This window comes from Triturus cristatus, chromosome 4_1 (assembly GCF_964204655.1).
Source record: "Triturus cristatus chromosome 4_1, aTriCri1.1, whole genome shotgun sequence".
NCBI classification, from domain to species: Eukaryota; Metazoa; Chordata; class Amphibia; order Caudata; family Salamandridae; genus Triturus; species Triturus cristatus.
Genome location: NC_140585.1, coordinates 408020581 through 408038008, shown reverse-complemented (window position 1 = coordinate 408038008; position 17428 = coordinate 408020581). Strand labels below are relative to the sequence as shown.

The 17428-nt window shown below is 45.3% G+C and overlaps 1 protein-coding gene across 7 annotated transcripts in view; it reads right to left on the bottom strand.

Moving 5' to 3' along the window:
• The window catches only part of CNOT2 (CCR4-NOT transcription complex subunit 2), a 449944-nt gene that overhangs the window by 16097 nt on the left and 416419 nt on the right, over window positions 1-17428 (bottom strand). For all 7 annotated transcript variants that reach the window (XM_085652518.1, XM_085652519.1, XM_085652515.1 and 4 more), the window contains exon 14: window positions 2150-2250. In XM_085652518.1, the coding sequence (XP_085508644.1) occupies window positions 2150-2250 (101 nt within the window). The remainder of the gene's footprint in view (window positions 1-2149; window positions 2251-17428) is intronic.

Here is a 17428-nt window from a genome sequence, read left to right as displayed (position 1 = left end):
CCATACTTTGGATTTATTGCTGTCATGATGTCGTAATAGTCTCAGGTGGAGCTATTTGTTTTCTACAAGCTCTATTTTGGAATGAACTGTTTTGAAGTGCTATTTTACTGCATGTATATTGGATTTTTTGTTGTTTTGGTCTTGTTTGGTTTAGATAAAGATATTCTATTCTTTTTAAACTGGTATGGTGTCCATTTGTTGTGTCTTCACTATATTACTGTCTGTTTTGACGACAGATAATGTATACATTGCCTTTGGGATTAGCCTGTCTGCTCATGCCAAGGTACCAAGGGGGTGAGCAGGGGCTAACTAAAGTGTGTATCCCCCTTACCCTAACTAGGTGCAACAGTCCCTACTTGGACAAAGGTACATACCTCTGCCAACTAAAGATCCCCAGTTCTAACACTACCCAAGCTGAATTACGTCTCTAATGATACAAAAAAACAAATCTAAAATGAAAACCTATGGACAACAAATATTTTTATGGAGGTATATTAAGGAGCCAGAACAGTACAGTTAGCATGAGACACATCGCTGCCAGACTTCTCACCCCCACCATTTAAATATTTAGCAGCAGGATTGTTTTATTCTATGTATGGTTTTATATTGAAAATATTTGCCACAAACTGCAAACAATGCCATAGAAAGGCTACTAAATAGACCAGGTTATAAGATTGGTATCTCTGCACATCACATAAATGAATACCCATATTCCTGTACATAAATCTGGAGGTCTAAATGTTTGCAAACATTGAATTACTCCAATTCCACCAGTGAGTTTTGGAATTTTTTTCAAGAAAGCCTGAATATGATTTTTGGTCAATTAATGCTAATGTTGAAGGGAGACGAAGGTAGGGAAGTGTAAAGGACATTAAACTAAAATATCAATTAAGAGACAGTGATCCTCATAGTTGTGAGCTACGTAAATATGTTCAATCATGCACTCACCCAAGGTAATCATTAATTATGGCCACAATCCAAACCGTCATCTTTTTGCAGGAAAGTGTACTGGGATGACTTTCCCATAGTTTTTGATGATGTTTTTTTCAATAAAGATTTTTCGATTAAGAAAACAAAATTCAGAAAAAAGCGATACAAACTTGAGGTAAACAAAATACATGGGTGGGAGCCTGTCATATTCACAAAAGTCTATTTAATCAAAATCTTATTGTTCCTACATGAAATATTAACTGAAATGAATTCTGGTAAATAATACTCAGTTACTTACATACGTTATTGTGTAAATAAAGTGCTCAAAGTGCATAATATCATGTGTTGCACATTTTGTGTTGCTAAGTGCCCAATGACCATTTCGTACTTAGCAATGTAGGAGAAACTGCCGTGGCTATGAAGACATTTTAGATAATATTTTACATTTATGAGGTTTACTACATAAAAATGCTCAACTTGGGAAAAGCGAAGTGCTCAATTTGTAAAACAACCAGGGCCCAAAGTAACTTCCTCTTTATCTCACTCCTTCTACTTCATCCTTGCTTTCTCCCTTTGTCAAGGTTTTCCCATCTTTCTCGCCCTACCTCTTTTATCCTTGTGCGTTTTTTCTCACTTGCTCTTGGTCAAAATCTGGTGAGGTAAAATAAGTGCAAGGTTCCCAAAATAGAGCCGGTGGGCCTCATCTGCAACTAACTGCTTTAAGTACTGCAATTGACTCTTTCTGTCTCATTTCCATGACCTTACTGTCTAAACTGATGTATGCTACCAGTAACACATTTATAGCCACTCCTCTCATTGAATAATCTCACAACTTTTATCAGAAAGGCTGGAGATACAGTAGCAAAAAGTCATTGTAATAAAGGAAAGATAAACTGTTGAAAAGAGATGCATTACTTAAGGGGATTCAATCTAACTCAATTGGTAAGTTTTACAAGCATTTTCTAAATTGTATATATCTTCCAAAATATTTTACGCAATTACTTTTCATAGTATTCACAAACAAAGCTTGAGAACACATAAAACAGTGGCTATCCACAACACAAACTCAGATTGAATAGCTCACACAAGTATGCCCATAAAGTACTGCCGTTGCTATAATAAATGATCACAAACTTGTTTAAGCAAATTACACATTTATAAAGACAATCTCAAATTATACAACAAACACAAGATAAAAAATGAAGCATTGTCTACATACAGCTCTACTGCTGCTAAAAGTTGTAAAACATCTCCACCATTCATGTAATAGAGATAGAATAGTAGGTCTTCACCATATCTGCCAAGTTTTATTGCAGCCAGCTATAAAAGATGAGAAAAATGAAAGTGTAAATTTAAAAATAAACAGGTTTTAAGTTGTTTATTCAAGATTTGCATCCCACTCAAAACACTTTAGGTACAAAGATCATTAAGTCATCACATAGGCCCCAGATTTGTTAATCCTGAACAGAATGTTTAGCTGGAAAGTAAGGTTTTCCTAGAGTACGTTTCTTCACAATTTACAGACTTTCTATCTTAAATGCTGCCCCTCTTTATCACATGTACTTATATCACACCTCACATACTAGTAACATCTCAAATTCACACTACTCCCAATCCCCTCTTGTGGATTGCAACAGAAGATGAATAAACGAAGGAAGGAGAACACATGGCAAGGTGAGCTTAGGGGTATGTTTCTGTTGATCTATATAAAGAGGTAAGAATGCAGTATTACTTAGTAGTCCGAGTCTCACTGCCGTGGTTTTCTGCAGCTTTTTATAGCTTCTTGCTTCCACAGGAACACTGTACAAACTTACAACTCAATTTTCCACAACTATAAACATTCTATTTTTTGCTGCTTTTGATAGTGCAATATTTATGATGTTGACTGATGCGCAAAAAGGAATATTCAATCTGTATTTAAGAAGCTTGCCATTGTAATACTGATTTAGTTCTATGAGGCTGTCTTAAGCAGTGTTTACTGTTAAGGGGGTTTGGGTGGTCACATACTTTTTGCCTCATACCCTGACAGTGCTGACAAGCTAATAGACCTGTGTGTTTGACAGGCCAAGCCCAACAGTTTGAGTGCAAGCTGGTCAGCAATGTGAGGAGGTATTAGAAACCAGAAATATGCAGGCGTGTAAGCATATCACTCAGGCATATGTTAGGCAACACAACTACTCTTTGGGGAAAGCCCGGTATAACAGAACAAAAACACACTCAAAACTAGATCATGAATTCACTCCACTGTCATCCTTGCCAGACCCAAATGAAAATTAAATGTTTCTATAAGTTAAAAAAAAAAGTGCACCTCGCAATAGACCAGATATGTATAGAAGATCCAGTGGAGTTTGTACCAGACCTTCGCAGCCATTCAACCAGTTGTGCAAACAACACATTTAAACTATCAGTCTGACCTAATTCCCTTAAATCTAGGATTTAAGAGACCCCACTGACACCAGAACCTCAGAACCGAACAACTTACTTCTAGGAAGGACCAAGAGGAGACCTGTGTTGCTGACAACAGGACTTTGCTCACTATCACAAAGGAAAAGAGGGATACTTTCTCCCTCAGGCAACTGACTTGGAACTGAGTGAACGACACTTGCCCATGGCTAAAACTCAACACTCTCAAACAGGGGGACCCTTGTAGAAGCCAGAAGCACCCTCAGTCTTCCCAGGGCTAGTTGCACTCGTTCCTTTCAAACTGCAGGTAAAAACACTCACCGGTTCCAAAGAATCGCTGGCCTTCGAGCCCTCTGAGGTATTGCCCAAATGCAGGTGGTGTAGTGCATCGTGGGAGGTGTAGTCTCACCTGCCTCGAAGTTTCAGGCCGCTACATTACTCCCCTAGACCCAGTGAAGCTCCCAAAGCCTTTCGTTGGGCTTACCGTTGCCAAGACTTGTTGGTCACAAGTCCGGAAACCGACCCCCACACTAGTCACTGAATCTACAGGGAACATAGTGCAATCTTCATCTGAGGTCAGCAGCTGTCCACCTGTTTGTTTTTGCATTTTGTTTCTTGCAGCACAATAGAAGTAAAAACAGCACCACCCGCAGCTCGTGTTCAGCACCAAGGACAGCAAGATCCCCACTCCACCTGGACTCCACAGGCTAGGTAAAACTGATCCGACTGTTGTGGCATGGTCATGGGGCCCACTTGACCTTACCCCTATAAGTGTTCCAAGTAACTCGTCCTGCAACTAACCGATTGTCACTAATGGATTTTGCCATTGACTGCAATGTTAATTTGTCTATGTTTTTTACTGCACTTACTTAATATTGCTTCAAAAATCTAGAAGTCCGGTCATATGTATGCAATTCTTTTTGTTTTGGTGTCTAAATTAAGATAGAAATACACTCTGTTTTTAAGGAATTGGTGTTCACTTATTTTTGAGTCATGTCAATTACTTATCGTCCATGTTGGTACTCTGAAATGCTTAACACATGTTCCTCTAGTAAAACCTGGACTGAGCTGTAGATTTATTAGTGTGAATCCAAGGACCATCTTTGGGGTATTGTGATAATATTTAATGGTAAAGCTACCCAGCCATACCATGCAATATTCCACTTTCTTACACCACCAATTCACCATCCAACACAGCCCATTGCCCAGAAAACTGCAGGGCTAATTCAGGTGAGCTGCTGGTTTAGAACACTACCAATAATCTGGCAGTGTGACAGGGCAAACCCTTAGTCAGGTGGACATCCAACATTGTTCAATAAGGCTAAATCCAGACATGTATCAACCTTCCATCTATACCTTTACAGGAGGAATGTTTTGTATGCAGAAAAAGGCAGCAACATAGCACATTCTGAAATATAAAAGGGTTTTCAGAAACAGAGGGGCAGTGGGTTTTATTCCAGATACTTTTCTGAAAGGAGGAAATTAGATAGCTAGTAAACAGTCTTAGACCTAAGAAGGCTAAACATGTTTCTGATGAAACAGTTTCAAAATGGCTATGGCTACAGGTATTCTGCCATTCTTAAATTAATGGCATCAATTACATATTCTGACCTCCATTGATCTCCACAACATTGTTTTCCACCCCTGCACCCAGCATACCCTAGTGAAGTTGGTGGTGGTCTGTGGGACCTTACCCACCACTCACCTTAACTCCTGGAAATTGGTCCCGTAAGTCACTGTACTGCACTTGAATACCACAACTGCTTTTCCTCCATAGGCCAACATTGCAGCTTCTAAAAATTGTACTTTCGACTTTTTGAACTCAAAAGTATTTCTCTTGAAAAACGTGTTTACCTGAACTAATTGATTTTGGGGCCTAAACATATATAAAGATACCTGTAATTTTGTATAAATTGGTGTGCATCTCCTTACTGAGTTGTGTGTGTCATTTATTGACTATTGTGTGTAATTGTAGATGTCTTGCACTCCTCTCTGATAAGCCTAAGGCCGCTCAAACACACTAACCCCTAGAAGAGCACCTTGGGATTGCTAGCCCGGTCCACTCATAAGGAAACACCTGCACTCTTTGCACGATAAATCTCATTTTGATATATCATATAAAGAGATAGCTTCCCAAACTTATTTTCTACTTGGACAAGACAAAAGGTTTTTGAAAATCTAGCAAACGGTTTGTAGCTTTTGGCAATCACAATCTGTACCCCTACCCAGCTCCTCCCCTCCCTCCACACCTTTGGTTATTATAAAGCCTAACGATCATTGTGAGAAGTCAGTCAGCGCACATTCAGCAAGAGGAATTCCAGTTGGACAGCTGGAAATAATTCAATTATGTGAATCTATAAAAGATAACAATACTGCAAGAACTGTAGTTAGTGATAAGTGACCTCTTTGTCCTCAAGGAAACTAGAACAGTGGATCATAAAATGTACTTGGATCTAAATGATTGACTGTACTCAAGTAAATGCAAATCAAAAAGTTGCAAAGACTATTTCTATATGGGCTCAAATTGTGGTTTCTCCACACTTAAAAACAAATTAAGGCTGTGAGAGTGGGTCGAAGAAACATTTACAGGAGATAATGCAGGTATGCAAAGCATTCATGAAAACTTCCCATGAACATTAAACCACTGATCAGTCTCAAAAGTTTCATTTATGAGTAGTACAGAAATGTATCATGAACAGGTCTGAATGTGATTAGCTTATTTATCAACACCACTCTGGGTGAAATAGAGATGGTGCTAAACATTTCTTTTAGTAAAGTATTGAATTGAGCTAACCAAAATCAGAGATATGGGGAGAAGAAAACAACCTTAACCTCAGTAGCATAAGATTTTCTCCTGAAAATCCCATACCATTTCTTACAACAGCCAGCCAAACACTTATACCGGAATATAGTAAATTGTTTATTACTTTTGTAAAATTATGAAGCAGACTATGGGTGACATGTAACTTTACATAAATGATGTTAAAGGTACTGTGCAGGAGGCCTAACATAGCAAACCTGCTAAATCACCCTTAAAAAAACAGAACTATTAGAAAGCTGGACTCCCAAATACATAACATGGTGGGGACACATAGAAAAGATAAAAATGAGGGTCACTCCCATAGTTAATTATCTGATCAACATGCTGCCCCTAATGATTTCAGAAGACTTCCATTGCAGTTTAGATACATTTATCACAAATCTGCCAGGGTAAAAGAGCAATAATTTCTCTGAAGAAGCTCTGCCTTCCCTACACACTTGGGCGAGTCAACCTTGTCGATCTTAGAAACTACCAGGCTTGTTTCTAGCTAAACAGGGCACATATTGGCTATCCACATCCAACACCTACATACCAACCTTGCTGGAAGTAGAAAGCCATCTTGAACAACCTGAACCCCATAACACTATGGACTTCCAACTGTAATCACCTCACTATATCCAAATATACACTCAAAAACACTAGGAATGCACTACCATCTATTGATAAAACACTCCCTTCCCATATGAAACCTCTCTATGGCATAACCCCGATAAATACGAAGGGCTAACTTTTGTGGAAAACATGGATCAAGAAAGGTATACATTTCCCTAAAAAACTAGGCTCACCAACCTCTCCGGTAACCTTCTCGAATCTTCAAATATTATATTAGTTAGAAGATAAGAAATTCTACCATCTTCTAAAAATGAACACCACAATCACCAAATCCAAAAGCACAGTAATTAACCATCCCTCCCAACTTACATATACACTCTCAACAAGATGGGCAACAAAGTTTCCATATTTTACCACCTACTACAACCTAAGAACTCGAAAGCAAACCTGAAGATAATGGCCAATGGGGACTCTCAGTCCTCTACCACGATGTCCCAATTACAGTGGAACACCAACTGAAAATCTGTAACTGCCGACAAAATACCACCTGTACTCTCCCGAGCTAAATACTGGCTGTAGGAAGCTGGCTCTGTGTATGGTATACCACTAGATGGTTATACCATGCACAGAGTCCAACCATTCTGCAGGAGTGTACAGGGCTCAATGCAAACCCAAAGTGCTCTATAAGTGGTTGTGTGGGCGAACAGCCCTCGGGCTAACACAGAGGAGTGCAAGATATTTATTGCATAACTGTAGGAGAGTAGGGTCTGCTTTCTATGTTCACCCCCACTTTTTGCTTTTGCTTTACTGGTTTTCGACTTAGATGTGGCTGTGGGCCTGCTAATCAGACCCACAGCCCTGCTGTTCTCTCTCTAAATTAATACTATGTACTTTAGGTGCATAACCCATTTGGATAGGATCACCTTATTGGCCCCTGTACAGTGTACCCTAGGTACCCAGGGCATAGGTGTACCCTAGGCCTACCAGGGGCTGCAGCATGTATTATGCCACCCCTGGCCTGGCCTTCCATTTTGACACAACTGGCTGATCACTCAGCTGGGGCAAGGTCGTGTAATCACCCCTTGCTTAGGTGTAGTATTCCTATACCTAACTTACATATAGACACATGTGTACCTATCAGTCACTCCTATGGCAGGCCTTGACAATCCTGGAGGCAGAGTGCTTGGTAACATGTGAGATGGTGCTCTAGCATGAGCTGAGCCTGTCTGCAGCTTTCGGAACCTTGTCCTTATAGCTGTTCTATGATATAGCCTACCATATACTCTTAAAGTGCCTTATAATCTTAGACGGTTATGGTAACTATGGTTTGGCTTTATCGAAACATGTCGTGTAAGGTGTCTAACACTGTGGAATAATACCCCCATGCCATTTCTGGACATGAGAATATTATTCCCCCCTTCTAGAGGGAAAGACATGTTAAAACCATACTTCAACTGTTGGCCTCTGACCAAAGCCTCAGCATCACAAAATGGATGCTGCTGCCACGACACAAGTCTGACCTCCTGCAGCTGGGAGTGATCCCAGCCAGGGAGGCCTGGACAATAGGTTTCCTGCTTGGGGAGGTGCTAGCACCTCCACAGACAGCCTTTAGTGTATTGGGGCAGGGTGGGCTGAAAGGAATGAGACATGCCTGGGGCACACAAGGTGTTCCTTGCATAGTCCAGTTCAAACCGGCGCTGGGGCACTCCAGCCCCAGCTCTGGCGCGAAACTGGACAAAGGGAAGTGGGTGTAACCACCCCCTCCCAGGTCCCACCCATAAGGCGTGACCTAGCAGGTATCCCAGCCCCCCAGATTAGTATAAGAGTGGGAGTTCGGCCTCAAGACTTTAGATTATCCTGAACCTGCAAAACTGAACAGAAACTCTGGACCTTCGACATTCGACGAAAGAAGAAGACTGAAGAATCTCCCTTGTAGCCAAGGAGTGGCTACCCTGTGCAAACAGGCACCATCAAGAGACTACCCTTTGCTTTGCCCACGTTCTACGAGGAACCGACTGCAGAGCCCGACCAGAGCCTTGACTTCCAGACTTCTCCGACCCTGATCCACATCCACAGCAAAGCTGAGATCCGTGGAGGCGACGAGGGACGTGGGACCGGCTACCTGGGAAAAGTGGCTAGTAACTTAAAGCGCAGCTTCTGAGGTACCCTCGAAGTTGTGCACCGGGGATTGAGAAGCCCCAACCCCAAGAACCATCTGCACCGAAGATCAGCCCCCCACACTCCACGAGTCCTGCGTGGGGCCCTTCTGCATTTTTCTGCTTGCCGCGTCTGTCCGGTTGCTTGCCCGCTGGCTAGTGGCCTTTGTGACGACGCACCCTGAAATCTTCTGCGCTGGTTTGGCTCCTCCAGACTGGCTCCCGCTTCTCTGCAAAGAAGAAGCACCCCAGACCTTCCTGGTCTGCACCAGAAGCAAGTCCTCCGTTCTTCGTGGGTTCCGCTTGCCAAGGCTTGGTGAGTCCTAGTCCAACTTCGACGCCGCCGACAGCAAGAGCCTTCGTGGGACAGCCCGCCTCCTGGTCCTGGTCGTCCTCGACGCTTCCTGGTCCTCCTGGCTGCAGCGACAAGCTTCACCTTCACCTGCAATCTTCACGACATCGCCTGGTTCCTTCCTGGTTCCACGTGGTCACTGGCTAAGTGACCTTGACTCTGTCCCTTCTGCTTGCAGGTTTCCTCTCTTGTTGATCCCAGCCTTGGGATCCACCGGACACTCTTCACTGACTGCCTGTCAGCATCTTTCTTCAGGCATCCATAGGAGTCGACGACGAAAACGACGCATCTTCACCCCTATGCACCCGCAGCCTGTGGGCTAGGTAACTTGGGTACTCCGGTGCTCATCAGGATAGTGACTATCCTAGTGTCTAGTTTTCAAGTCTCAACTTCCTAGCTACTCCGGAAGTGTCCTAAATCTACCGTTTTCTAAACTGTACTATTGCTATTGACTTTTACGCATTACGCGTGAGTGTTTCCACTCTGCACACGAATCCCGGGGGCCTCCCACTTCCTAACTAACGCTAGTGTAGTGTAGCCCCAGCGATTCCCTAGGCCTAGGCCTATTCTATTTCCGTGACAGTGGTTCTTATACCACTTACTTAGTATATGGTTTGCGTGGCCCCTAGGGCCTAACTGTATTACTTACCTGTGTGACTTAATGTATGCTTAAATAAGACTGTGTTGTACTTACCTCTAATCTCATAAAGAGTGCTGAGGGTTTGACTAGAATAAATACACTTTATTTTATATATATATCTGTTGTGGTGTCCTTTCATTTGGTATTCAAGGGATTATATATGGTATCACAGCTGGCTTCACATGCCATTCAGAGTTTAGCCTAAGACTGCTCTTGTCCATGCTACCACTAGGATAGCTGGTCTATAAGGTTGACTTTACAACCAATCACCATAAGGGTATTTGGACTGATATAAGGTGTACACTAGAACTAGTGACATCATACATCAGGCCAACTTCTCACATTGGTGAGCAGCGGTTGGGATCTGAGCTTGCTGTTGTAATACCATTGTAATCTTGAGATACTAAATTGAAAGATCACACAGATATTGTCTAGGTACATATGACATAGATTATAATACTTAAGTCCTACTGGACTTTGTAGTTGTAGGTTGAAGGGAGTAACACACCCTGACTACAACTACTAGAGAGGTTTAGTAGATACAACTAGTGTAGGTAGGTGCACACACAACACCCTCACTAGATCATGTCTCTGAGAGGAGATCAAGTAGATGCTCCCTCAGGAGGATCAGGTCTGCAAAAGACCCCCTCTAGATATGATACCTTAACATTCCAGGAGATGAGACACTTGTGTACCTCCAGAGGAATAAAACAGGGTGCAAACCCTACCCTCCTTCAGTTAAGACAACTCCTAGAGGAGTATGACATTATTAGGGCATCTCAGGCAGGTACCCTAGGTACAGAGGAGGGTCTACCCACCACAGAGGAGTCAGAGGAGACTTCAGATGAAGAGGTAGACAGCCAGGGCCAAGTAGGAAGACTTAGCCAGGCTACCCTAAGCTTACATGGGAGTTTGAATGGGGTCCCCCCTTACAGACCCCCAAGTAGGCTTACACAGAGAAGCAGGAGGGACAGATCCCCTTCAAGGGAATCCATCCACTCCCATGTCTCTAACATCTCTAATGCTTCCTCTCACAGGGGAATGACTTCCCCTGAGAGAAAGGAGCATGAAGCCAGAATGAGGGAAGCTAATCTGAGGATTCAGAGGGAAGAACTTGCCCTTGCCAAAGAGAAGCTTGCTCTGGCTAGAGAACAAAAGTTGAGTGGGTCAGAACCCACTGGTGGCAGCAATATCCCTAAGGATAGAGACAGGCACTATGATAATAGAAACCTGAGCAAGATTGTCCCTCCCTACAAGTGTGGGGATGACATCCACAAATGGATAACTGCTTTGGAGAGAGCTTGCAAAGTACAGCAGGTACCCCAAAGTCAGTGGGCAGCTATCTTGTGGCTCTCCTTCTCTGAGAAAGGCAGAGACAAGCTCCTCACAGTTAGTGATGAGGATGCAGATAATTACACTGTCCTGAAGAGTGCTCTGATTGATGGGTTTGGCCTAACCACTGAACAATACAGGTTGTTGTTCAGGGATACCCAGAAGACACAGACTCAGGACTGGACTGACTTTGTAGATTGTGCCACTAAGGCTCTGGAAGGCTGGCTAATGGGAAGTAAGGTTAAGGACTATACAGGATTGTATAATTTGATCATGAGAGAGCAAATACTTAACAACTGTCAAAACCAGCTATTGCATCAACACCTGATTGATTCTGATCTGACTTCTCCCCAAGAATTGGGAAAGAAGGCAGATAGATGGGTCAGGACTAGAGTTAAGCAGAAAAACCAGAACCAGGGCGGTGATCAGAAAAAGGCAGACCAGAAGGGTAATGAGCAGAAACAAAAAGACCAGAAGTCTTCACCAGGCCCCCAAAAGGCTCAGGGGGAGGGTGGTCCCAAAAAGGATAAAAAGAAAGATGGCCAAAAGAAACCATGGGGCAACTATTGTAAGTCCAACTCACATTGGTTTAGTGAATGCACCAAAAAGGATAAGCCCCCAACCACCATTGCCCCTAAGGCAACTGTACCCCCTAGTTCAGCTGTAAGTGGTGGTTCCCAGCAAAAGGGTGTAGTAGGGTTAACCCTGGGAACTGAGGAGGATTCTGGCCTAGTCAGAGTACCTACTCAGGCTGTTCTGATCTGTGATGGGGACTTAGCTTTGTCCTCTACTGTAGGCCCCAGTAACCTGGGCAAGTACAGACAGACACCTTTTATCAACCAAAGAATGGCTCAGGCCTACAGGGACACTGGAGCTAGTGTCACAATGGTGACACCTGCTTTTGTGGACCCTGGACAGATCATACTAGGTGAGAATTACCTAGTGACCAACGCTAGCAATGCCACTACCTCCCATAGTGTGGCTATTGTTAACTTCTCCTGGGGAGGGGTAACTGGCCTCAAGAAAGTTGTTGTTAGTTCAGACCTTCCTGTAGAGTGTTTACTGGGCAATGATCTTGAAACTTCAGTTTGGTCTGAAGTGGAGTATAGGACCCATGCAGAAATGCTGGGGATAGATGCACATGTCCTTGCTGTGACCAGGTCACAGGCCAAAAAGTGCACCACTGAACAAGTGCTGGATCCTGAAACTATGGACCAGTCACAACCCAAGAGAAAGAGCAGTAGGGTTAAGGCTGTGCCTTCCCCCCTGCCTCAGGTGGTGGATCAGCCCTCCCAAGAGGATGATTCTGAAAGCCCTGAAGGAACTGTCCTAGAAGAACTTGAACCTGATCAGGTTGAGTTTCTTGGGACAGGGGGACCTTCAAGGGCAGATCTGAGGCAGGCTCAATTAGACTGCCCCTCTCTTGAACCCCTCAGACAGCTGGCTGCTGCTGAGGCTGCAGGGAATGCTCAAGGTACCCATAGAGTGTATTGGGATGAAGGGCTACTGTATTCAGAGGCTAGAGACCCCAAGCCTGGTGCATCCAGGAGGTTGGTCATACCACTGAAGTTCAGAGGCTTCCTTCTTACCTTGGCCCATGATATTCCCCTTGCAGGACATTTAGGCCAGAACAAGACTTGGGACAGGCTTGTCCCTCACTTTCACTGGCCCCATATGTCAGAAGATACTAAGGAGTTTTGTCGCTCCTGTGTCACCTGCCAAGCCAGTGGCAAATCAGGTGGCACCACAAAGGCCCCCCTCATACCACTACCTGTGGTGGGGGTCCCCTTTGAAAGAGTGGGCATAGATATTGTAGGACCAATGGACCCACAAACAGCATCTGGGTACAGATTCATACTGGTGATAGTGGACCATGCCACCAGGTACCCAGAAGCAATTCCCCTGAGGACCACAACAGCTCCTGTTGTGGCAAGGGCCCTGCTTGGAGTATTCTCCAGAGTGGGCTTTCCAAAGGAGGTCATTTCTGACAGAGGTACCAACTTCATGTCAGGATACTTGACTGCAATGTGGAAGGAGTGTGGTGTTAACTATAAGTTCACCACACCCTATCACCCACAGTGCAATGGGCTTGTTGAGAGATTCAACAAGACCCTAAAGGGAATGATAAAAGGATTACCAGACAAGCTTAGGCGAAGATGGGACATCCTTTTACCCTGCCTTCTGTTTGCTTACAGAGAGGTCCCACAAAAGGGGGTTGGCTACAGCCCTTTTGAGCTTTTGTTTGGGCATCCTGTAAGAGGACCCCTGTGTTTGGTGAAGGAAGGATGGGAGAGACCTCTCAGACAACCCAAACTAGACATAGTGGATTATGTACTTGGTCTCCGCTCCAGGATGGCAGAGTATATGAAGAAGGCTTCTAAAAACCTTGAGGCAAGCCAAGAACTCCAAAAGGCTTGGCATGACCAAAAGGCTGTACTGACTGTTTACCAGCCAGGACAGAAAGTGTGGGTGTTGGAGCCAGTGGCCCCAGCAGCACTCCAAGACAAATGGTCTGGACCCCACACTATTGTTGAGAAAAAGGGAGAAGTCACCTACTTGGTGGACCTTGGGACTCCCAGAAGCCCCCACAGGGTGCTTCATGTCAACAGATTGAAGGCATATGTTGACAGGGCAGACATGGGGCTACTCATGGCTACAGATGAGGGGCAGGAGGAAGAGAGTGACCCTCTCCCAGACCTGTTGACTCAGAACCCTGATGATGGCTCAGTTGATGGTGTGGTCTTTTCTGACAGCCTCACTGTCCATCAGCAACAGGACTGCAGACAGGTTCTGCAATCCTACCGACATATGTTCTCTCTGACCCCAAGTCAGACAAACTGGTGCACCCATGAGGTGGACACTGGTGACAGTCTGCCTGTGAAGAGTAAAATCTACAGGCAACCTGACCATGTCAGGGACTGCATAAAAGTTGAGGTACAAAAGATGTTGGAGCTGGGAGTCATTGAACCTTCAGAGAGCCCTTGGGCTAGTCCTGTAGTTCTTGTGCCAAAACCTCACACCCAAGATGGTAAGAGAGAGATGAGGTTTTGCGTGGATTACAGAGGTCTCAATGCTGTCACTAGGACAGATGCCCACCCAATACCTAGGGCAGATGAGCTCATTGACAGACTGGCAGCTGCTAAGTTTTTGAGCACATTTGACCCAACAGCAGGCTACTGGCAAATCAGACTAGCTGAGAGTGCAAAGGCCAAAACTGCTTTCTCGACCCCAGGAGGACATTATCAATTTGTGGTAATGCCCTTTGGTTTGAAGAATGCACCTGCCACTTTCCAAAGGTTGGTGAATCAAGTCCTTACTGGGTTGGATGATTATTGTGCAGCTTATCTTGATGATATTGCTGTCTTTAGCTCCACCTGGGAGGATCACCTGGTCCACCTGAGGAATGTTTTAGAGGCCCTGCAAAAGGCAGGCCTCACTATCAAGGCCACCAAGTGCCAGATAGGGCAGAGCAAGGTTGTATACCTGGGCCACCTAGTTGGTGGGGGTCAGGTTCAACCACTGGAGAGCAAGACCCAGACCATAAAGGACTGGGCTCCTCCAACTACCCAGACTCAGGTCAGAGCTTTCTTGCGCCTGACTGGGTACTACAGAAAGTTTGTTAAGAATTATGGGTCCATAGTGACACCACTTAATGACTTGACCTCCAAGAAGATGCCAAAGAAAGTTCAGTGGACAGTAAGCTGTCAAAAAGCATTTGATGACCTGAAGCAGGCCGTGTGCAGTGCACCTATTCTGAAAAGTCCAGACTACTCCAAAGAGTTCATTGTCCAGACAGATGCTTCTGAGATAGGTGTGGGAGCTGTTCTTTCACAACTGAATGTAGATGGTCAAGACCAGCCCATTGCTTTTATAAGTAGAAGGCTGACCCCTAGAGAGAAACGTTGGTCAGCTATTGAGAGGGAGGCCTTTGCTGTGGTTTGGGCCCTGAAGAAGCTGAGGCCATACTTGTTTGGCACTCACTTCAAGATTCAGACAGACCATAAGCCCCTCTTGTGGCTAAATCAGATGAAGGTTGAAAATCCCAAACTTCTTAGGTGGTCCATTTCCCTACAGGGGATGGACTTCACAGTGGAACATAGACCTGGGACTGACCATGCCAATGCAGATGGACTCTCCAGATATTTCCACTTAGAACATGAAGACTCAACTGGTCAAGGTTAGTTTAATGTCCCTAAGTTTGGGGGGGGGGGGGGGGGTTGTGTAGGAGAGTAGGGTCTGCTTTCTATGTTCACCCCCACTTTTTGCTTTTGCTTTACTGGTTTTCGACTTAGATGTGGCTGTGGGCCTGCTAATCAGACCCACAGCCCTGCTGTTCTCTCTCTAAATTAATACTATGTACTTTAGGTGCATAACCCATTTGGATAGGATCACCTTATTGGCCCCTGTACAGTGTACCCTAGGTACCCAGGGCATAGGTGTACCCTAGGCCTACCAGGGGCTGCAGCATGTATTATGCCACCCCTGGCCTGGCCTTCCATTTTGACACAACTGGCTGATCACTCAGCTGGGGCAAGGTCGTGTAATCACCCCTTGCTTAGGTGTAGTATTCCTATACCTAACTTACATATAGACACATGTGTACCTATCAGTCACTCCTATGGCAGGCCTTGACAATCCTGGAGGCAGAGTGCTTGGTAACATGTGAGATGGTGCTCTAGCATGAGCTGAGCCTGTCTGCAGCTTTCGGAACCTTGTCCTTATAGCTGTTCTATGATATAGCCTACCATATACTCTTAAAGTGCCTTATAATCTTAGACGGTTATGGTAACTATGGTTTGGCTTTATCGAAACATGTCGTGTAAGGTGTCTAACACTGTGGAATAATACCCCCATGCCATTTCTGGACATGAGAATATTATTCCCCCCTTCTAGAGGGAAAGACATGTTAAAATCATACTTCAACTGTTGGCCTCTGACCAAAGCCTCAGCATCACAAAATGGATGCTGCTGCCACGACACAAGTCTGACCTCCTGCAGCTGGGAGTGATCCCAGCCAGGGAGGCCTGGACAATAGGTTTCCTGCTTGGGGAGGTGCTAGCACCTCCCCAGACAGCCTTTAGTGTATTGGGGCAGGGTGGGCTGAAAGGAATGAGACATGCCTGGGGCACACAAGGTGTTCCTTGCATAGTCCAGTTCAAACCGGCGCTGGGGCACTCCAGCCCCAGCTCTGGCGCGAAACTGGACAAAGGGAAGTGGGTGTAACCACCCCCTCCCAGGTCCCACCCATAAGGCGTGACCTAGCAGGTATCCCAGCCCCCCAGATTAGTATAAGAGTGGGAGTTGGGCCTCAAGACTTTAGATTATCCTGAACCTGCAAAACTGAACAGAAACTCTGGACCTTCGACATTCGACGAAAGAAGAAGACTGAAGAATCTCCCTTGTAGCCAAGGAGTGGCTACCCTGTGCAAACAGGCACCATCAAGAGACTACCCTTTGCTTTGCCCACGTTCTACGAGGAACCGACTGCAGAGCCCGACCAGAGCCTTGACTTCCAGACTTCTCCGACCCTGATCCACATCCACAGCAAAGCTGAGATCCGTGGAGGCGACGAGCGACATGGGACCGGCTACCTGGGAAAAGTGGCTAGTAACTTAAAGCACAGCTTCTGAGGTACCCTCGAAGTTGAGCACCGGGGATTGAGAAGCCCCAACCCCAAGCACCATCTGCACCGAAGATCAGCCCCCCACACTCCACGAGTCCTGCGTGGGGCCCTTCTGCATTTTTCTGCTTGTCGCGTCTGTCCGGTTGCTTGCCCGCTGGCTAGTGGCCTTTGTGACGACGCACCCTGAAATCTTCTGCGCTGGTTTGGCTCCTCCAGACTGGCTCCCGCTTCTCTGCAAAGAAGAAGCACCCCAGACCTTCCTGGTCTGCACCAGAAGCAAGTCCTCCGTTCTTCGTGGGTTCCGCTTGCCAAGGCTTGGTGAGTCCTAGTCCAACTTCGACGCCGCCGACAGCAAGAGCCTTCGTGGGACAGCCCGCCTCCTGGTCCTGGTCGTCCTCGACGCTTTCTGGTCCTCCTGGCTGCAGCGACAAGCTTCACCTTCACCTGCAATCTTCACGACATCGCCTGGTTCCTTCCTGGTTCCACGTGGTCACTGGCTAAGTGACCTTGACTCTGTCCCTTCTGCTTGCAGGTTTCCTCTCTTCTTGATCCCAGCCTTGGGATCCACCGGACACTCTTCACTGACTGCCTGTCAGCATCTTTCTTCAGGCATCCATAG